We start from the raw sequence: 23,243 nt of genomic DNA on the forward strand, positions 1-23,243 counted from the left end.
ATAAAAAAAATATATCAAGAATAAAATACAAGTTGGGGGGGGGGGGGAGTGATTGAACAGTCTGCACCTCCCCCTCCTGCGTCCGTCCTAGAGCGAAGAATATTTCCTCGTACGACTACAAAAAAAAAAAAAAAAAATGCAAATTTAGAGAATAACATCAAATTCCGCTGAGAGCCATATCGGCTGACAAAAACATGCCATTGTCAATCTGAAACGCTATACTTTTACAATTTATATTAATAAATTGATAGAAGAGCGTGTAACGCACCGTAACGTAAATGTATCAATACTAAAGTTGGTATAGTTATATGTATAGAGCAAATTAAATGTTTTCTATGCTCTCGTTGTGAATTTTTAAGGATACACGTAGCCATTAGTTATTACTAGATTTGATTATTATGGGGTTTTGCTTTATTCGTTATTATTCTATCACTTTTTCTTAATTAATTTCTCGCAATACCCCTATGGGCGTAACAAATAATCATCGCCAGGTTTGAAATTGTAAAGCCCTGAGCAAAATGCATGACTCTGATGAACTTGTTCTTTATACATGCCGCACTTCAATATTGTTTATGCACATAAGTAAAGGTAGCAGTAGCTAAAATTTGGCAGTTGGAGGTTCAATTTATTCAATTAATTAATCAAATACATAAATTGATAAATAGAGGTGCACATAATCATCACGTATCAATCCCGATTCAAAATTTCATGAAATCATTTATTATGATATGTTATGATTAGGCCTATTTAATTTGTTTTGTGATTTAATATAACTATTTTTATAATAATGATACGCCTACTACTACTTATACTCCTAGTACTACTACTACTGCTACTAATACACTCCACTAATAATAATAATAATAATAATAATAATAATAATAATAATAATAATAATAATAATAATAATAATTATTAGGCCTAATAAAATAAATTGTTTGTTTGCCCTTCTTTTTTTTTAAATGATAAATAGGGGCGGGTGGAAAAAGTTTTTTTTTAATTAATTAATTTTTTTTTACTCATCAGATGGAATAAAAATAACCCACAGAGGCCTAAAATGGCAATATCTTACATCAGACAACAACTTTAAACTAATTTGTGGGGCATCTGGCAAAAAATAAAGATAAATTCACTCACATTTTTTTTTTTTTTTAATTTGTAAAGTTTTTTTTTTTGGTTTTTCAGCCCCTGTTTTTTCAGTGAGTTAGGGGCGGGTTTTTTTGGCTTTATTATTATCATTAACATTATTATTATACTGTAGGCCTACTCACCACAAAGTTTTTACAATATATATCATGTATATCCGCCATGCCAAGACCCTCTTATGTGCGGTAAAGTCTTCTGGGTTAAGTAGCAGGTTTTTAATGATAGAAGAGTCGGCAAATGTATGTCTGTAGAGACAGGTAATAATGGCCTGGTATTATAACAGATGACAGCACTGTTATAAACGTTACTCAACATCATTTGTTAATTTGTAAACTCTTAATTTCAAACATTCCGTCAAGGATGCTGCTAATATATATATAGGCCTACACATTCAAATCAAGCTTCTGCTATATAATGTATAATCAAATAGATAATAAACAGTGCTCAATTATGTTAGAACAGGTTGTTAAAAATGGTAAACATAGTTCACCAACGAAATCCTTATTATTTGTATGAAAACAAGAGGTCTGGGGGAATCGAACCCGTAATCCCTCGCTATCTTGGCGACCGTCATGAGGTAACGTTAAGCCGGGCACTTACTTCATCCGACGGTCTTCGGCCGTTGCAATTCCATGGTAAACGCAACGCCAAGACGCGCGCGCAACGGATCGTTTTTAATGACGATCCGTTTAGACTGCCACCGACATCAGCAGACGGCGTCGCTTCTTCTAACGCTCACATAGAGCGAAATTGGATTCGTCGGCCGGCGGTCGTATGGCCGTCGTACGACGCATTAAGTGCCTGGCTTCAGATCACAGAGGCCGGTACGATATAATTATGGATCTCAGACCATAATCTCTCTCCCTTCATATAAATTAGGGTTCACACATAGTGGAGCGAATTTTTTATTTTAAGCACGTAATACATAAAAGCTTATAGGAGCAGCTGGTAAATCATTGAAAATAATATTAAAATAATATTAGCACTGAGAACACAAATAATGTATGAATCAAATAAATAGATAATAATACTGTGCTCAAATATATAGGAACATGATGTTATAAAATTTTACACCGACCAGAGACCTCATATTTAATGAGGACCGTCTGTTGATTGTTACTATTTGATAGTAACAAACATAGGCCAAATTTATCAATAGACGGTCCTCATTAAATGTATGAGGCCTCTGGTCGGAGGTTGGTCTGCAGTGCATTAGTTGGGGTTGGAGGACCTATTTGGGAAATTTAGAGAGGGGGTTTCGTCAGAAATGAGGGGTTGCTAGAAAAGGGGGGTTCTCCCGAACCATAAAACCCCCTGGATACGGGCCTGTCAAGGGCGTCGACCCGTGGTTGAAAGTGGTGGGTGGGGGGGACAAAATGAGAAATAAAGCCTTGGGACGTAGGCCCAAGCCTTGGTTGGGGACCAGGGGACAAATCCCCCGGAAGCTCTGGCGCTTATAGCCTTTTAATTGATTTTAAGCAATGCAATTAACATTTATTTCCATATGAAATTTTCAAAATATCAAGTGGCGGATCCAGTAATTTGAAATGGAGCTGGGCCCAGAGAGGGACTTTCACAGATGGAGAGTGTAGAGCACCTCAGCACCGCCATGGTTGGGGCTGAGGTAAGAAAATTTATGATTATGGCACATCTTATAGTTGGTCGAAAATGGCACTCTCAGACTGAATTTGAATATAATTTTAATTTTTCTCCACTTTGAAATTTCGAAAAAAAGAAAAAAAAAAAGAAAAAGGGGGATGGTGGGCTGGCTGGGCCCCTTGAATCTGCCACTGAAATACTCATCATAAAAAGTTTTTAAAATTATCTTTTTAGTCATAATTATGCCCGCTTATAAGTAGGCCTATTTTGTGCAAACTAAAATTCATAAAAATAATGATTATTATCTACTGATTAGCTTGTGATGTATTCAGAATTCGAACCATGAAAAACAAATAAGATAAACTTAAAAAAGTCATTAATTTAGTCTTTTTGCATGTACAGTACTTTTAAAATCAATCAAGAGGTCATTGCGAGATTGCGTCAAAGTAACACTGGAGTTTGTAAACTTTTGGTATAACTAAATCGAAATAGATAGACATGTCCGTGTCAAAGGCTGTATAATTATTAATTAATAATGGCTATATAAAGTTCAATTTACTAAAGCCATTATTTAATAATGGCTATATAAAATTCAATTTACTAACTAGGCCTATATTTTTTTTTGAAATTATAAAAAACAGTAATCCTATGTATGTAGATAATATCAAACGTACGTATATACTAGTGTTTAATATTACCTATGTATGTAGATAATATTAAACACTAGTATATACGTATGCGGGTCATAATAATATACAAAAGGAATAAATAGTTTATAGTAGAAATTGTGCACTTTTGAGTTTGTAAAAATATTGGCCTAATAATACACGCTTCCAATTTTAACAACGTTCAGTACATTGTTTTCACAATAAATTTAGCCTCTGATAACCGCTGCACCCATAAAATCGATCTAGTGGTTTCTGAGATGGTTACGAAATGTATAAACAATTGCGTTTTTACTCGGTTTTGGTCCGGAAAATACGTACCGTACCGTACTTGGAAAAATGAACAGACAAAATTCATGAGTCATGCGTAATTGTTATTCATTACATTCGCTTTTAAAAGTGGGGATAGAAGATTGGTGAAAAGTGGGGGTGGGGGAACATTCAATATGATGTCCCCCTACTTTGAAAAGTGGGGGACGTGTCCCCCCTGTCCCCACCGATCGACGCCCATGCAAATTCATACATGGAACGTTCACTTTCGCTAAGTTGTATTTACCATTGAAGGAAGTAATTACATTTATTCAGAAAAAATCCACAAAGCAAATTACAAATTGCAAATTATTTGCTTCCAATTACGGCGAACTATAGGCTTGCCGTTATTCAATTTTAACAATTTCTTGGCAATCCATGTGCCAATATCGTTGATAAAGCTTTCAGTTGCTTTGACAGCTTTATCCACTTGTGTCTTTTACAGGTTTAACCAAAACGTCCTTGCGTACCAGCCTAGGATTGGGAGTTTAATTTATGTTTTCTGATGAGATTCCCCAAAGGAAGAGTATATGGCCAGACTGATTACTGAGCCCTGAGGTACCGTACCGTACTCCATATTCCAAGCTGGTTTCCTTAGATTGTTTAAAGTTTATTGTAACTGAGTTAACATAGGCCTATTACATAAATACTTATACTTATTGTGTGCCTATTATTAAGAGGAATGCGAAACATTGTTAACATGATGTAATATGACAGCTGATATTGCAGCAATTATCTGTTACGGGTTGTCAGCCTCGGATATTACTGCTTATCTCATTTAGGTTGTCTTTTTAGATACCTCACTGTGATTCAAATGTCACGGTAATCAGATTGAATATGACATAAACAATAGACCTACCTTTTTGTAAATTTGTGTTAATCAATTCATAGAAAAGGGAATCAGGTGGCGTCTCACGGTGCCGTGGGATTCATATAGAATGGTATACGAAGTGGTAGAAATATAAATCATTCCTAGTTTTTATGCAATAACGGAATTGTAGGTCCATATCAATTAGGCCTAGATTACTCCTACTCGCATTCTGTGCGGAGTTAAATGATATTGAAAATGTTAAAGTGTTATAGGTTTTTCAGTGCTAAAGTTTGCTTTACACAAAGTAATTTAAAGCAAATTTCAAAAATATTCTCACAACGCGTAGGCGCGCCTGCACCTCATGTAAACCACTTGAACCAAGTTCCCCGAAAGACCGATACTCTCTGTATATGTTTTAATGATACAGATATACCCTCGGAGGAAAAAAAAACCCACAATCCAGTTTACTTTTTGTTTATCATCTAACGAAAATATTTTACTGTTTTACATTTTTTAACTGGCTGTGTTATGATGTTGATATTGACGAAATAAAATCACATGAAAGTATGGTATTTGAAAAGAGAGGAACGTAGAGGTAAGCCCCGCAGGAAATTCACTAATTTTTAAAGTGTTCTGTTGATTAGACCTCTGAAAAATATATTGCATATCAGTAACAAAACAATTACTTCATAATCATAAAGATCGACTGAGTTCCAACGGCATAGCAATAATAATAATAAAATAATAGTATATAATGAATTAAAAACGTCTCAAAATTCAATAAAAATTACCGGTAAGTTGTTCATTTAAAATTAGGCCTACTAAATTAAGAACTTTCAATTTAAAACAAAATAATTCGGTACACTGATTTACAGACGTTTTACTACAAAATCTCAATTACCAGACTATTTTAAAAGATTACTGACCCTTAATTTACGATTTTCTACTAAACCCTATTTATTGGACCTTTCCGGAGTATCAAGCAAACTTAACAACTGACCAATCAGAACAGGGCCAGGAATACGCACGTGTCTAACCAGCACACGTGTTGTCCTACAAACGCACGTGTTCGCGTATGTTTTAACAATCTGTCGTTTTGTGGGAGCTTAGCAACAATATCCAAGGGGCGGGGCTTAGCAGAAAGGTCTATTGAAAGCTAATAACTAAAGTCTGCATAGGCCTATACCTCTGAGGCGCAACCACCACCCCACCCCCCATCCCCACCGTAAGCCAAAATAATTAGGCCTATCATAAATAAATAAATATCTTTAATTAAGTCGAATTATTTGTGTTTGACCATGGAGGAAATATTTCCTCCATGTTATAACGGATTTATTTTGTAATGAATTAATACCGATCACACATTGGAAAAAGTGCTTAACACCGTGAATAGTACGGCAGTAGCCGCGGTAAAGGCACCAAATCCTAAATTAATAGAACTCATAGAATTGATGATGCGAATTGCTTTATGGTAAATTTATAATCGCATCTTCTAACCTCACTAAGATATATTCATTGGTTATGCTACCAGTGACGCCTTCATTGCAAAGGATGCTTCATGGCTTCATATTATGCTATTCTATAAATTTCTAATTCTAGTATTGTATCACCTCATAGCTATATTTACTGTGACAATACAGCTTCATCGTATCTTATTATTATCGTTATGCATTATTGGGCCTATTGTTATTATTAGGCATTGGCCTATTATTATTATTTATATTATTATAGTTTTATCCAGGGAACAGTGTAATTTCACTGTTCCCTGGTTTTATCATTATCTTCACCATCCTTATGACGGTCATCGTCATCATCATTACTTCTGATTACGTTTTTGCGTCAGGAAAAATAATACGAATCGATGTTTACCGTACCTGATGTTATGTTCAGTACGTACACTGAAAAAGGAAAGAGAGAAAAAAAAAAAAAAAAAAAAAAAAACAAAAAAAAAAAACATCGCAAATGACAGTGGGAATCGAACCTACGACACATAGCACAAACGAGGGGTTGCTATAGTTTTTATGTGACGTAAACAACTCGCGAAACATGGCCGTTAAGGTACTCATTTTGGGTGGTTTTTGGCTGTTTCTTTCGTTGCCATCCAATATCTAGCCTTATAGAAACCAGTGTATGAAAAATGAGCACATTCCTGCCAGCGGTTTCAGAGGAGATAGGAGAAGTTACGCCGAAACTGGCAGAAACGTGTCTCGTTGTTAACACCACACCTGTCAGGAAAAAATAATAGTTCGGCTGACTAGATATGGTATTGCAATTTCCTATCAATAGTCAAAATTGGTCCGAATTATTATATTAACATACCGTTGTTTTCAGCAATAGCAATAACAAAAACTTTTACTCACTCTTTATTGCGCTTAGTGCCCGCCATTTTTTTTATCGTCCCATACTCAATTTTTTCTTTTCGGATTACTGTACAGTATTCTACATACTCCAAGTATCGAAATGCACGCCATCGTGTCGGGATTCAAAAGTATCAAAATGCACGCCATCGTGTCGGGATTCAATATTTGAATCCCGACACGATGGCGTGCATTTCGATACTTGGAATATGTATCTTATTCTGAGATTTATCAGTGGACCTTTCGGTTTTTACAGTATTCCGTCTCTAAATCAAAGATCTTATAAGCGCTCTAAATTACTTATTACGCTCTCAATACATATTTTTAATCATTTCATTATTATTATTATTATTATTATTATTATTATTATTGCGTAATCTAGCTAAAAGATAGACAGACAAATAGGCATACGAACAGCGATGGGATGACATCTCCTTGGTGGAAAAACAGTAATTCAATAACAAAACACCTAAATCTATATGCTAAACAGGCTGCTTTCTCTCCCGCCTCAGGGTGTTATTTGATTTCATGGACACATAATAATAAATATGTCAAGAATTCCAATCACAAAAATATCTGGTTACTCGTTATATGCCTACTGATGCAAATATATATATATATATATATATATATATACTTTTTACTAAGTTTTTCATCATTAATTCACTATTTTGTTTATGTAATGGTTATATTATTTACTTTTTAAAATTTTTTTTCAAAATAGCACTGAGTAATAAACGAACAAAACGGTATACTGAGTACCTGTATAATTATTTGGATTCTTTTTTCCCTCTTCTTTTCACTTTATTCAAAATAATAATTTAAACAGATATATACCGTATACACTATAAAGAGAAAACAAGTTACACAATGTAAATTAAACAAACAAGTTATTTTGATCTTAACAATGGAATATCTATACGCTATACACAGAAACACTGTTTAAATTCCCAGTGTTTGATTGGTGATAACCAAGATAGGCCTATGATAGGCCTATACATGTCTCCGAAGAAGTGTGAATTAAAATTCAATGTCATCAAACTATTCATTAAGACCAAAGTATAATATCTCAGTAATTGTTAGATTTGCAACCAGTCTATCTGCTGGAAAATTAACTCTGTAAACGTTCTGCTACATATGCGTTTCTAAGTAACAGTGACATAATTAATGTCATTACTGGTCATGGACCTATCCGGAATGTCCGTCAAACCAACTGGCCAATCAGAACAGGACCAGGAATACGTGCGTATCTAACAAGCACAGTGTTGTCCCGCAAACGCACTTTTGCGTATTTCAGCACTGTCGTTTTGTGGGATCTTAACAACGACAAGGAAGGGGCGAGGCTTAGCGAAAAAAATACACGTCCCATGTGTGTGTAGCCTGGTTCTCACGAGAGCCCTAGTATCCGGATCGGGAGCTAACCGTTAGCGCTAACCGTTAGCACATGCGTGAGAACGCCCGATCGGTTAGCGCTAACCGTTAGCGGTATCCGGATACCGCTACAAGGCCAACTAAGACATACAGCGTCGGCCGACGCAGCCCGACCCGATTTATCGTCGGGGACAGTCTTAAGCCGTCGTGAGAAATATTAAACATGTTTTATATTCTACGACGCGACTGCCCCCGACGCACACCATCACGTCTGCGTTTAACTCACTCAGACCCGACGCCACAACAAATCGCGTCGGGCTGCGTCGTACGACGCTGTCTGAGTTGGCCTTAACAGTTAGCAAGCGCTATAGGTTAGCAAGTGAGCGCGTTTCTATCATCAACCAATCACACGTACGCGTTTACAATTTCCAGTTTCTTATTGGTCAGTGATTCGATCATTATATTCTGGGTATCCGGATCGGGATTTTCTCGTATGGACGCACGGCAGCTAACGGTTAGAAGGATCCGGATCCTGCTAACCGTTAGCTGCCGTGTGAGAACATAGCCTATAGTACCATGGAGGTATTCTATTTTATACCTCCATGGTAGTACACGCGAGTATCCCTGGTCTTGTTCTGATTGGTCAATTGCTAAGTTTGATTGACACTTCCTTTTAACGAAATAATAGGCGTACGTAATAGTGTAATAAAGGTTGAATGGTACTGTGACGTTTAAAGTAATCTGCTTTCACTCTACGAATTTCAACTTATTTTTATATTGAAGTCAGGAACACATTACTTCTAATGAATATCGGCTGACGTGATTCCATGCAGAATACAACGCCATCGGCAATCAGCAGACGGCGGTCATTTATGTACAGTACAAAAATTCGAAAATTGATAACCAGTAACATACTGACAACATATCCATTTGTCATTGTCGAAGTCATTTCAATTTTTAAATGAAAGATAGTGGCCTATTTTAGCTCAATACAGATTGGTACGTATATTAATCAACTAGGTAGTTATGACGTATACCTTTTGTAATTGAAATCGTTCTTCATACGACTAATAGTATTCTCCAAACGTCGTTCTTGCTCTCAAATATTCATCAAAGTGAAATTTGGGTTCGTTTTTAGAGCGTATACTTTGTAATTGCTAAGATTTTTATTGTTTGTCTTTCGTGGATGTAGCTTTTTTTTTTCATTGTTTCCATTTTCCATTAAATATGGTTCTTAGTACATATGTCTAGCGTAGATTTTATGCTCATAAATTTATTATAAACACACCATACCATATCGTATATGATCGCATGTAATTTCTATACACAATTATATATCAATACATTATATATACCTGTACTTATTATTTATATTTTTGTTTTCTTCTTTCCCAATTCAACAACCATAACTTCGATTGATGTACTGTTTAATTGTTTTGTCGGTTGCAGTCATCAAATAATTTATGTTTATTATTATATTTTCGAAATTCTCTCAGTGTTGTTTAAGCCTATCTGTTGGGAGCTGCTTTCTAGCACAATTGTTTCTGTGGTGTACGTGGGTCTTCTGTGGAGTGTGAGTCTTTTGGGAAGAAGTTTCCAATTTCGGAATGGTTTCGTCAAAGCAACGCAGTACTTGCGACTGAGTGTAAACATAATGAATGGGTCCACAGCACAATTGACGTACACCAAAATAGGGCAAGCCTTCACAAAATATATCCACTTCATGATATCAAACCTTGAGAATATGTCGATGTATTGCATACAAATCTTATTTAACATAATTGGAAACCAGCAGATTCCAAAAGATATAGAGATGATGACAAGCGCCATGGATAGTTTGTTCCTTTGCTTCGTTGCCTTTCGCTGAGACACATTCTTCTCGAATTGAGGTGTTTGTAACAGTTTATGCGCTATAGTACCGTAACATCCAGTTATGAAAATCACTGGCACCAGGTAAAACACCACGACTTGTATTGTAGTGTAGATTTTTTCTAAATTACCGAAATGATTATTGTGCACACAGTAGGGCATATCAGGGCCTTCGTCACACTCTTCCACCTCATAACCTGATATGAACAGCTGTGGTATAGCCATCGATATGCTCAGTGTCCATATGAAGGCGGTAGCCGCAGCATACCGTCGTTTTTTCTGCCATTGACGGTGCTGCATGGGCTTCATAATCGCTCTGTATCTGTCAAAGCTCAAGAGACACAAACTTAGTGATGATACTCCCTGGGTGAATACTAGTACGAAACCGAACATAGGGCACACTACAGGTGATCCGAAAACACTGTCATAGAAAATCATGCTAATATCGTGAACTGGAGTCAAAATCAGGTAGGCAAGATCACTAATAGATATACTTAATATCATCACAGTCTGAAATTGTCCGGAAACATCTCCACGACCGTCAGTAGAAAGGACAACGATGATGAGGATCCCATTTAGAGCAATACCGACGACACTGCAAACTATTATGATAATTATACGTATGATTTCTTCCAGTTCAATCGGCTCATGTTGGCATGCAAACGGTAAAGTCGAATTATCCATTGTACGACATGCAGCAGGCTATCAACAATGACTGAAAACGCCGTCTGAAAAAACAAAAATAAATACATCACAATTAGCGCCACCTTTTGTCATTCAGATGAAGTTTTAGTGTGAAATTTTACTTGCTATAATATATACAAACAGAGCTTTTTAGCTCAGTCGGCTAACTGGTGTTAGCCAATTAACAAACTGGGCCTAACAACTAAACATACATAGTATATGCATGGAGGAATAACCTCTATGGTATATGCAAGCAAAGTTCCTTAACCAAATAATGACCTTAACTTATGTAGGCCCTAAATAGTATTTGTTTCAATTATTTTAAAATAATATTTTGTCAAAGCCATTACATACACATTATATGCAAGCAAAGTTATTTGCTAAGTCAAGCAAAACCAAAACATTGCCAAACAGGGTGTAACGACCAAACAAATGCTGTAAATTACGTAAATACTATTTATGCAAAGTTTATTCCACAAAAAAATTTCAAAACCCACTATGAAACCCATCATAGAAATCTCCATTATAAGGACAAAATCACCAAATTTCTCCCTCTCGCAGTAAACATTTTTCTACCACGCAATCCCCTAAAATTCAGCTCATTAATCAGCAATCTCCTTGATACAGTGAGGTTTCCCCATGGATTTCCCCCTCTAATCAATCAATTCAGTAATTCCGATAGCCATAGTAGACTTTAAATGATATTGTTGTATTACTGTTCATGTGTCAGTCACTATACAACATTGTAATGGGTATAAACTCACTTAAGCCGTACTTTAACTTCATCAATAATTCAATCCAGTACACTAAATACGCTACCTGCAGAGTGACATGGATAAGAAATGTACATAAACCATACAATGTTGCACTTTAAATAGGAAACCTAATATGGAATTTCATTTCATTTTATTCAATATCAAAATCGCAGTCGAGGACTGAATTAAATGATACTTACAATAATACAGAACAGTAATATGAAACATTGAAGGAAAGTAATATAAAAACATCAAAGGATTAATTATTAATACACAAACATCACAGATTAAAAACATTAAAAATTGCATTTTTACAATAAATAAATAAAGGTATTCTTAGAAATTTTGTATTTTTCTTTTGTTAATTTGTGACAACTCGAGTGCCTTTGCTCCCTGATTTCTTTAAAATCAGGGAGCAGACACGGAAGTTGCATAAAATTGGTGCAGATTTCGGCGAAAATGTCATTCATCATATTAAGTTGCTCAACAGATATTTTAAAAATGCAAGTGTGAAGTGAAGACTGTCTCAGAAACCTCTATCTAAATGTTTGGTTTTAATAGGTTCAACTGGCAAATACTTTTATTATTCATACCAGAAGTTCATTCAGTATAATATCCTTGGAATAGTTTTGGATCTTTTAAATGGTAAAATCTCTTTAAAAACCTGCTCAAATCAATAAAGTTCGTGTGTCCAAACCCAGTAGGCAAGTCATCGTTCACACCTCCGGGGACTATCTGAACAGTTGATTATTCGAGGCTAGAATGTTAAGCCCACCATTGGTATACTTTGCTTTATTTGGGAATCTTGCCTATAATAATAGCATGACACAGGCCTATAACTTTTAGCAAGAAAAGGTCAAAATGGATACCATAAAAAGAACTTAGGCCTAAGTAATTAGTATATCCAATAGAGCCTACAACGCTTAATTCTTCATGGATTTTACCAATGAAGAAATTAGTGAAATGGCATCAACACCACTTCATAACAACTAGCAACCAAAAGCTAAAGATCTTGAAAGCCAAGAAACACAGAAACGCTAAACGCATTGGATATGCGTGTGTTTATGTATTAGCGCATAGGCCTATTAGTTCAAAAGGAAATGATACCTTTGCATGTTTCCGTCATCACAAGACTGATTTTTGGGCCTAAAGTTAATTATACAACTGTTGTTTCGTAATTATAATTAAGATTTTATCTAAACAAGTTATTTCATCACCAAGTGTCGTGTCATTCCGTTGTAACTATGCAAGGCGTATATTATAAATACACTATTTTTATAAGAAAGTAAAATTTTGCCCAGGCCCAGTGTTCTTACTCTTTGGCCGATTTCAGACTCGAAATGTTCTTATATTGTTCTTATTTAACACACTTTTCAAACATAGAAAAATAATATTTTACAGCAGTATACACTGTACTGAATAAAAGTTGCCGCCCGGAAAAAATTCCCCCTGAAAATGCCCCTGGGGAACATTTGCCCCAGAAAATGACCCTGGTAAAAATTATCCCAAATGACAGGTAGGTCACCTACTGTACTGTATTATAGAGGGTATAACATACACTTACTGCAGATAAGGTACAGATATAATTTTGTGGTTTTTCTAGATTTTTTTTTTTTAACAAAAATCTTATTTTTTTTATACTTTACCTCAGCCTCAATTTGTTCTTATTTTGTTCTTAATTTTTAAGCAATTTCAGCCTCAACTCAGTGTTCTTATAAAATGTGTTCTTAAAGTAAAAAAAAGTGTAATAAATAGGTACGCATTCTTATAATGCTATACACAATTTTGCATCACAGTCAATGAAAGAAGGCCTAGAATTTCAACATTTTCACATATTTTATTTTATTTTATTCCTTCCAGCCAGAACAACAACAAAATCAATAAAGAAAGAGGAGGGCTGAGGATTGGCAAAAGCGGTATAAAAACTACTATCACCGGATATGGTGTGCCCCTCCGACTCCATTTTCAATATTAAACGCAGATAAATAAAAAAAAGATATTTGCAATATAAAGCAAAATTTGCTTCCCCCAGGGGATCCCCAGTCGGCTTCCCCCAGGGGATCCCCAGTCGGCTTCCCCCAGTCGCCCCCCCCCCCAAATTCACGGTCAAGTAGTTAAAAATCACCTAAAATCACCATATTTTGCGAATTAGCGCCCTCAACTGATCATCGAGCCCCCCACCCAACTTCACCTTCTCCATCATACAATAGTATGATGTTACTACTACTGCTGCTGCTGCTGCTGCTGCTGCTGCTGCTGCTGCTGAAGTGGATTTCGACATTAGAAAACATAGCCTACATGAAGACATATTATAGTAACTCGATGCCTATCAAATAAGTATTAAACATTCGCCATAATTCGTAAAATATCCGTGACTTCCATGGGGCGAAGCCCCCTGGCCCCCAGACAAGTGAGACTCGATTTGCTCCACTAGCCACCCCCCCCGCCGCCGGGGCCTTTAGCCCCTCCGTCGGGCAGGTCCTGGCGCCATCACTGATTTAGACTTGCACTGGAATGGAAACTCTGACTTCTGAGTAGTTTATATAAATTCCTGACAAACTACGGTTGTTTCTCATAGTATTAGGCTAACAAATCTAAATAATAAATGACAACCGTTAATTTATTCTGCTTATAAATGTCAAAAGGCGTTCCATATCATCAGGCAGAATACGAGCGACGCAAAATGTCACGGGCTTTTTATCACACAGGTAGGCTATGTACGCTGCCCCTACCCCAGGAACGAAACTAGTCACCCACGTATTTATCACATCAACTCGATATGGAAAATTCGTTACTTATTGTATCACCCTAGTTACAGCACATACAAAACACAGCCTCCGCTCATCCAAAAATGAGATGTTAAATAAAGTACTTTCTTGGTTTTCACACTATGTCTATTATATCCATGGTTGGTTTACAATTGGTCATAAAAATCTATCATAATATTAATACGTAACTATGCATCACACATAGTCAAGGCATTTAAATAAACACGTATCTGCCGTCATATGCACTATAGAAATTCACATACATATTACAAAGCCCACGTTTAATCATGTATACATAATATAGACCCTATACAATGCCGTAGCCAGGAGTTTCAAACAGTGGGGGACAATATCAAGGTGACCCACTTTTCGCGTAAATTCAAATAATGTGAATTCATTTTAATAGTTAACCCATTTTACGCAAAAATATGAAAAATCTGGACCTATTTCTTAAAATTTTACCCATTTAAGGCTAAATATAAGAAATCTGGACATACTTTTCAAAAAGTCAACATTATTTTTTGTATAAAACTTTTAAAAATTGGGACCATTTTTTGTGGACCCATTAGAAAAAGTGTGTGGAACTATCCCAACGTCACAAAATGTAGCTGCAATCTACGGCATTGAATATACATGGACGTTCAAATGTAATAGGCCTATGTACAACTTAATTTGGAGTGCAATAAATTGAATTAAAATATTGAAGATTTTTTCTATGAAATATAGTTTTTTATATGTTAATTTAAAATTTCGAAGGTTATTCGATTCTTACAATTCGCGTGGCAACTTATTCCATACATGCGCGCCAGCATATTTGAGTGAAATTTTCATTGTTCTTACATTTACTTTAGGTGGTGAGATATTGAGCGAGTCCGAGTTTCTGGTGCTATATCCCCGTGTCGGTAGAATACAATTTCAATTTCGTTGCAATAAACAAGCTATAGAATAATCTCGTCTTGACAGTTTATTGATGATATCCTCGCCATGTATAATTGCATTACAACTTACAATCAAAGTTATTAACATACGTGCTGCCCTTTTTTGCAGTCAGTGGATTACTGTTTTATTTTTATTGCTACTATTTCTCCAAAATGAAATACCATAATCCATACATGGCTGTATTATTGTTAGATAAATTCTTGCTAGTGTATGCTAGTTTCGAGAGTAGATTTAGTTCAGCACTTGTATATCTTGTTACAGTACTTCTTTAATGCGATATTCCCATGTTAAATTTTCATCACTTTCAAGAATTTTTCAAGTTTTTCTATAAGTGACAATAAAAGTATCTTGTATCTTGTATCTTGTAAGTCTCAAGCTATCTTATATGCTGTACGTTTTCAAGGCACTGGTTTCCAAGACTGCTTAGAATATGAGTTGGTGTTTGTTTTTTTATTAACATGCTTTTAGTTTTGTCCGTATTAATGTTTAATTTATTTATATTGTACCATTAATGAACATTATTGTGTGTTGGAGGTTAACATTTATTCGCCGATCATTTTTCCTGACATATAAAACAACGTCAACTGCATAATACACTGCAAGAACCACGAGTTACAGATGTTAAATGCATACTCTTTAATAGTTACCGTACTATATAAACATGTACTGTGCTTAATTGTGGAAAAATTACATGTAACAACCATTAGATATTTACAAATTTGTTACAATAATGCTTTTCGCATGTTTCTAAATTTGTCTAGATTTTGTAGCGCTAGTGAGATGTTTGTTGTTCGAAGATTTCCTTAATCATTCTACGAGTATCTTAGGAAATGTATTTTTCAGTTTCGTAGAAGAGTCACTAGTAGTACACATCTAGATGTGTATAAGAGACAGGTTCTTACTCTTTGGCCGATTTCAGACTCGAAATGTTCTTATATTGTTCTTATTTAACACACTTTTCAAACATAGAAAAATAATATTTTACAGCAGTATACACCTGTCTCTTATACACATCTAGATGTGTATAAGAGACAGTTATTGTCCCTTAAAAAGTGTCAGAAAGTCAGTGTCAAAAAATTAACGTGCTCATTTTAAAGTCACATAAAATTATCAATTGAGCTCACAAATCATATCATCTGTTGCAATGCATCAATGACAAGGATCTGATAGGCATGCGCATGAGTTTGAAGGAATTGGATGCTTTAATCAGGTTTGAATTCCCAACAAGTCCCCAATTTGGTCTCAGATTCCTCTTCTTTAACGTTTGTGCATTTATATATTTTGCAGCATTGTTGCAAGACATTCTAGAGTTATCTCTATCTTGTTACTACTTATTTATATTTGTATCAGTTGCATAATTGTTCTATGGAGTTATTGAGACATAAAGTGAAATGAATGAATTAATGAACTGTGGAACATTAAACCAGTTAAGTGCGCGTGTTCATTGAACTGAGTGATTAAAATATAAATTATTTAAAAGGCAAAAAAAAAAAAAAAAAAATTCAAAAAATGGTCTACAGATAGTTGATATAAAATGAATAATGGTTTATATTAATAAAAAAAAAATCTTATGAAAAAACGTGTTGGGTTCATCCTTACAAAAATATGGTCATGATGCCATCAAATCATGACCATATATAGGCACATCATGATTATATATGGGCATAACAGCTTATGTCAAAGAAAATTTGATAATCTGGACAGAGCTTGAAATTCATTACACCACAAGGCTGGAGAACACTTCTGACCATTATTTTCTTTGCACTGAATCAAGTCGGGATTTCAAGTGTGAACCCTAGTTCACACATAGCGGTATAACATTTTGGGTCCGCGCAAGGCGCTGACCCCAGAGCCACAGCTGTTCTTGTTCTTGTTCTAGTTACAAAAACTTTAAGCATCAAGCGTCGCCAGTTTTAAACATACATGCAGGGAATTTTGTACACATAAACTAGGTGATTTCCAACATTTTTTTCCAACAAAAACTAAATTTTCCCCCTACACCTACAAAACAAAACAGGGGTTTCATAATAAGGCACTTCGCGTGGATGACACGGTCGGTTAAGGATGTGTTCTAAAGAAATTAAGGTCGTGAGTTCAAATCGCGTCTTGGTACTCTTTTTTTTCCCCAAATTTAAGATTTTCTTCTTTTTTTTGAATTTTAAAATATTTTAATTTTGTACAAATAAAAATTTTAATTATGCAACCGAAAATCAGCAAACGACGTCGCGTCGTCTAAAGTCTGGTTTCCTTAAAATGGCTACAAACACTGTCGCTACAGTGTTTTCAGTACAATCATTGTACTGCGTACCGGTAGTCCCCGATGCAATAAGAAGGCTCTCCGATTCGACCGACCAATCAGCATCACCGAAGCTGTCAGCGACAGCGTGTAGCGATTGTATGGAAACCCAGCTCAAACTAAGCCGACCCATTTCAACTCAATGCATAGGGCCTCTAACTCCTTCTAAGCCGACCCATTTCAACTCAATGCATAGGGCCTCTAACTCCTTCTCGCCACTGAACATAAAATAGTTAAAGGCAGGAATTAACAACCTCGAAGTGTCCAAATGAATGTTGACGAGGTCAGTTAAGATTCAATTATATTTCGATTATTCCCCCATGATCGCACGTAATTCACCGTTGCGCTTCATACTGTATCTTGATGCTATTGTGATGGAGCGCGATTTTTTTGGAACGTTAAAAAAATCCTGCTAAATCGTAGCTGTGAAAATAATCTTCGCCTACCGCAGCAGCATCGTGCGAGTGTCGTAACGCTGTTGTGACGGCGTCGCATTGCATTCGTGCCCATTCGTAGTGGCCACAAAACCTAGAGCAGCAGCTGGCATATATTGCAGGTTTTTCAAAATGGTGAAATATCAAAAACTATGGCGACGACGACAACATTCAAATATTCTTAAATTGCGCCTGTCATGTGATTAATTAATCCAAACAGGCGTCTTGTTAAATCGTATTGACGCCGTGTTTTTGTTTCATAGTGGTCCGGCCATTTTAATAAGAGTGGGCGTGGGTGAGTGGTGGGGTGCAACACATTTTTTTCACCATGGTTGAAAAAATGGCTCCTCAGCTGGGAAATAGCACATGCATATTTTAGAAAAATTATTGTCTTCACTTTTAATTTAAGGGTTACAATTTTTTATATTGGAAGTAGGCCTAATCAGGGCCGGCTTGGCCATTATACCTTTGCCAAAATTTTATAATAGTTATTTGTTATTTTATATTATATCTCTAAACAATTTCAAAATCAATCTTAAATATTGAAATTAATTATTGTCAATAAAGTTGAAATGTACCCGCCAATACAATAAATTGTGTTATATATTACTTACACGTAGATATATTAGCCAATGCACTGTTTTCTGTATGGCGTTTTTTTCTATTGAATGACGATAATGTTAGTGGCAATGTTAGTAATATTTTAATGGAAAGACAAGTTGATGTCTGGCTACTAAGAAATGTTTAATTAAGAATAAATAGGAGCATGCAGTTACTGTACAACCATTTTAAAACATTTAATGTATTATTTTTTAATTTCCATCTAAATAGAGAGGTGTACGGTAAGAATGGCCCCGGAAAAAATGGCCCCGGAAAAAATGGCCCCGGAAATAATGGCCCCGGAAAAAATGGCCCCGGTAAAAATGGCCCCATATGACAGGTAGGTAAAAATGGCCCCAATAATCAAATTCTGAATTAAAACTGATTTTCTTGAGTCATTATATTTTCTTGAGTCATTATATGCATTTTTTTTATCTTAACTAATTTAGTTTTCAAAAGGAATCTCCCCAATAATCAAATTCTGTAACACACAATTGATCCACATGCTTTAACTACTGTTTATTTGCATTGTTTATAACATGTAAAGTTAATTCATTTGATATTTAACAAAAGTGAAGTTTGTGGTTATTTATGAGTTGCATATTTTGGTAAAGTACTGTATACTGTATGTCATTCCTCTACTTTGTTAGTGAAATAACGTTTTTAAAACTTTTATTTCTACTATCAAAAAATGTTATTCAATGGCCATTGTTTTTCAATTATCTCTCAGAACATTATTTGCATGTGCTGTAATTGTTAAAAAACAAATGATTTTAAAGAAATAAAAAAAAAATCACATATTGATCTCAGTTCAAAGGAAAAAATAAAACTTATTTCTAAATTTACAATTTTCACCTATAAACCTCTTAATTTCACAAAAGAGTGGGTTCTTTTTCAAACAAATACATCCTGCCTAATATATGTGTGTTTATATTAGATCTTTTGCTTTAACTTTGGAAACTGAGATCATTTTATATACTATTTCTGTATTAACTAATTTTTTTTTTCATATTAATGTAAACCTAATGGGTTTTGATAAATTTACTCTGCACTACGGAATTTCCAATAAAAAAAAGAAAATTAATTAAAAAGACCATAGATTAAAAATAAGTAAGGCATAACATATTTTTAATCTATGTTAAAGCATAACTATTTTTACATAATGAAATTTAGTAAATCAAATTATTATTTGTGGATTTTATTTATTAAATCAATTAAGAACATAATCTCAAAACAAAATTTAATGACAAGAAAGATCGACGTTTCGGGTCCACCATTCTCAAGATCAAGTAAATTGAAAAAAAATAAAAACAAAAATGCCAAGCAGTGACAGGAAGTAAGTAATTAATTTACATATCAATAGGGCCTACTCTGTGGAGCCACAATGGAGCTAAGCAATAATTAGCCCTTCTTAGCAGATTAACTAAATAAACAGTTTGGCTTTGACTGAATCAGTTTGTTTGTTAAGTGTAGGTTTCAGTTCTTTGATCCAAAGCATTTCTTTAAATAAACAATTAAACTTGGATTTGCACTTAGATAAAACCTTGAAATAATTACCAGTTTCAGTAGCACTAATATAATGATCTTTTAAATGTTGTCCTATGTTACCTTTACTGTGCATAATCATTTCTTATTTAAAATAGAATTATTTAATCAATCAGTAACTTGTGTTTTTTTTAATGAAATTAATGATTTTCATTAAAAAGATGCTACCCAAGGCAAGACTTTTTTTTATACCTTGTTTGACAAACTCGTTGACTATTGTACATTTTACTGTACTGTTTTTCCGTTTTAAAATGTTTGTGCTCGTTAGCAATTTAGATTTGTTGTTGATGTTATCCATGACAGTAATACGTACCGCGAAATGCCAGGCCTCTGAAAGTCCCCATCGTTGGTATTCGATATTCATTTCTATTACCGAATTTTTCATTGGGGCCATTTTTACCTACCTGTCATATGGGGCCATTTTTACCGGGGCCATTTTTTCTGGGGCCATTTTTTCCGGGGCCATGTTTTCTGGGGCCATTTTTTCCGGGGCCATTCTTACCTACATTCAAATAGAGAAATCTAAGGACCACATTTAGTACCCATGAATTCCAAGTCTCCCGTAGAGTCTCGCAATGGGGTCTCCTAGAAACTGGCAGGAAGAACTCCCGCATATTTTTCCCGAAATAAACCATCTCCCGCAAATCCATAATGATATTTGCATGCTTGAACAAGTTTTTAAACTGTAATATCAATTGTCTGTGCAGCAGTTGTACCAATCACAGGGGCGTATCCAGAGATGTCCAAAAGGGGGGGGGGGGCCGAAGGGGCCGAAATTTGGGCCGATCGAGACAACAATGACCTAGGAGGTCCGGAGGCATGCCCCCGCGAAATTTTTGTGTTCTAGACGCCCGAAAATAACATTTGAGGCGTTGTGGTCTATCAGTTTTTTCTTTTTCTTTCTTTTTTTCTTTTTTTCTCAATTTTTTATTTTAATACGCTTTTTCTTTGTTTTACCGTACCGTAATTCTCAGCTAGGCCTAGTTGTACGCCAAGCCGATACGCAGTGCGGGCCGCGCGTGTGGCTAAGGAAAGTTTTGTTTTTCTGAGCGTGTGCAGATTGTGCTTATCTGGCTTATTATCATAACAATACCACACATAAGGCTAATTCCAGTTAGACGGCGTAAACCAGCCAGCTTCCTATCCTGGTCACAGTTATTAGTCCTTGGTTGAAGCGGGATTGTTTTAATTCACTTTAGTGTGTCCTCATGTAGTGAATACCCGTAGTAATGGTGCAGAATTAGTAGGCGGATCCCTCACAGTTGTAGGCCATATAGACTTAGCTTTCTAAATGTTGACGTTTGTTAATATCTCAATGAAGCGAATTTTAGTGTCGCAACCATTTATCATTTTGCTAACCATAGTTTTTAGTACGACCTGCTATGGAAAACTTTTAAGTCGGGAATTTGCAAGCTTACACCGAGAAAATAAGATTGTTTTAATTTTCTGTCTGTTTTGCTGTCTTTCTACTAGACCGACGTGATGTCAAAGCTCCGTATTAGAGTGGGGGAGTGAGGGAGGCCGGCTCTTCATTCGGAAATGGATTTCATCAAACCCTAACCCCCCCCCCCACCCTGAATACGAGACCCCACCCTGAATACGAGAGTGCTTCCTGTACCAAAATAGATATTCCAATATTTCTCCTGTTTTCAAAATGTGTCATCATGAATCCTGGCACGTGATAGTATAAACGTTTAAAAATAATTTATATTTTCAATTAAATATTTTGTGGCTGTTAAAATAAGAGGTGCATGTCCCTCTAATGCTACATGAATGCCCCACTGTTCCTAGAGAACCGTAATACATTTTTAATAGGAGTAATAGTATTATTAAGGGTTTATAATAATACGAATTTCAACAATGAGTAAGAACGATACTACAAAATAATCATCATAGAGTTACATTCATAATGTAAACGAAATTATTAAGGACCGATTGATTTTAAAAATTATTAACAATAGGCTTAATAATAAAAAAAAAATCGTTAATATGAAATGATGTACAGTATCTCGTCTTTCTGGTTTCTAATAAGAAACATGATATGTATACAGGAGCAGCTGATAGCCAAAGACACGCTCAAGGCGATTTGGCGACAACATTATCATAATATTGAAAATCTCAACAATACCATATTCTAAAAGCCGACCAAAGGAACAAAGGAAAAAAGAACTAAATGGGAGAACCAGGTCTAATACAGATGTCGGTAAAACCTAAGACTAGTAGGGCCTAAACGAATACAGGAAAACAGTATGGCTAGCCGAGTTGTCATTTAATCGTAAATAGAGATGGGCCTATCTTAGTTAATAGAGATATCCCTATTTTAAATAGAGATATCTTTGTTTTAAATAGCGATATCTTAGTTTTAAATAGAGATATCTCTACCAAATCTAATTTAACAGAGATATCTCTATTTAAAACTAAGATATTTTAAAATAAACATAGGCTATCTCTATTTTAAAACTGAGATATTTCTATAATAGAGATAAAAACTAAGATATCTCTATTTAAAACTAAGATAATTAACCATTAAATGACAACTTGGCTCGCCATAGAACAGTGTTTATTTTTGGAAACCATCCACTGCCTAGAGAGTGACTTTGAGACTTAAAAAACGTAACACAAACACTCACGATCTCAATAAGCACTTCGGATTTATCAGTGAATTTGCCTTCTGCCGGAAAATCATACTTTCTCTCAGATTTCAGTCACATTTAATTATAATTTCTATTTATTCTGGTTCATTTATTTTAACCTGTTTCATATGGCCTACTATTATTTCTTTGTTTATATACAATTTTTATATTTTTTTTAAATTATTATATATTATTATCCTTCTAGGCTAGCTTATTCTATTGTAGAGTTTAATATCATTATCAATTTATTAAAGCCGGTTACTCATTGCGTGCGACGGCGACGCGACGAAGAACGCACGCGAAGACGCAGACCCAACGGATCGTCTATTTTAATGAGGATCCGTTCAGATTGCCACTGACAATCAGCAGACGGCATTGCGTCGTCTACCGCTCGCCGGAAGCAAATGTGGATTCGTCGTGCGACGGTCGTACGACCGTCGTGCGGACGCAGTAAGTGTCTGG

At 35.3% G+C, this 23,243-nt stretch overlaps 1 protein-coding gene across 2 annotated transcripts in view; it reads right to left on the minus strand.

Moving 5' to 3' along the window:
• Nucleotides 1-9,183: 9,183 nt before the first annotated feature.
• The window catches only part of LOC117121728 (gastrin-releasing peptide receptor-like), a 14,875-nt gene continuing 815 nt past the window's right edge, over nucleotides 9,184-23,243 (minus strand). Inside the window, exons 1-2 of one of the 2 annotated variants that reach the window (XM_033267013.1) lie at nucleotides 11,576-11,630; nucleotides 9,184-10,855 (exon numbers count right to left, since the gene is read on the minus strand). In XM_033267013.1, the coding sequence (XP_033122904.1) occupies nucleotides 9,732-10,811 (1,080 nt within the window). In that variant the 5' untranslated portion in view covers nucleotides 10,812-10,855; nucleotides 11,576-11,630 and the 3' untranslated portion in view covers nucleotides 9,184-9,731. Of the gene's footprint in view, nucleotides 10,856-11,575; nucleotides 11,631-23,243 lie in introns of those variants that run through there. The other variant, XM_033267012.1, reaches the window with a different exon arrangement.

Source organism: Anneissia japonica, unplaced genomic scaffold (assembly GCF_011630105.1).
Source record: "Anneissia japonica isolate Jap-2015-1 unplaced genomic scaffold, ASM1163010v1 scaffold287709_len1912824_cov184, whole genome shotgun sequence".
Classification (NCBI taxonomy): Eukaryota; Metazoa; Echinodermata; class Crinoidea; order Comatulida; family Comatulidae; genus Anneissia; species Anneissia japonica.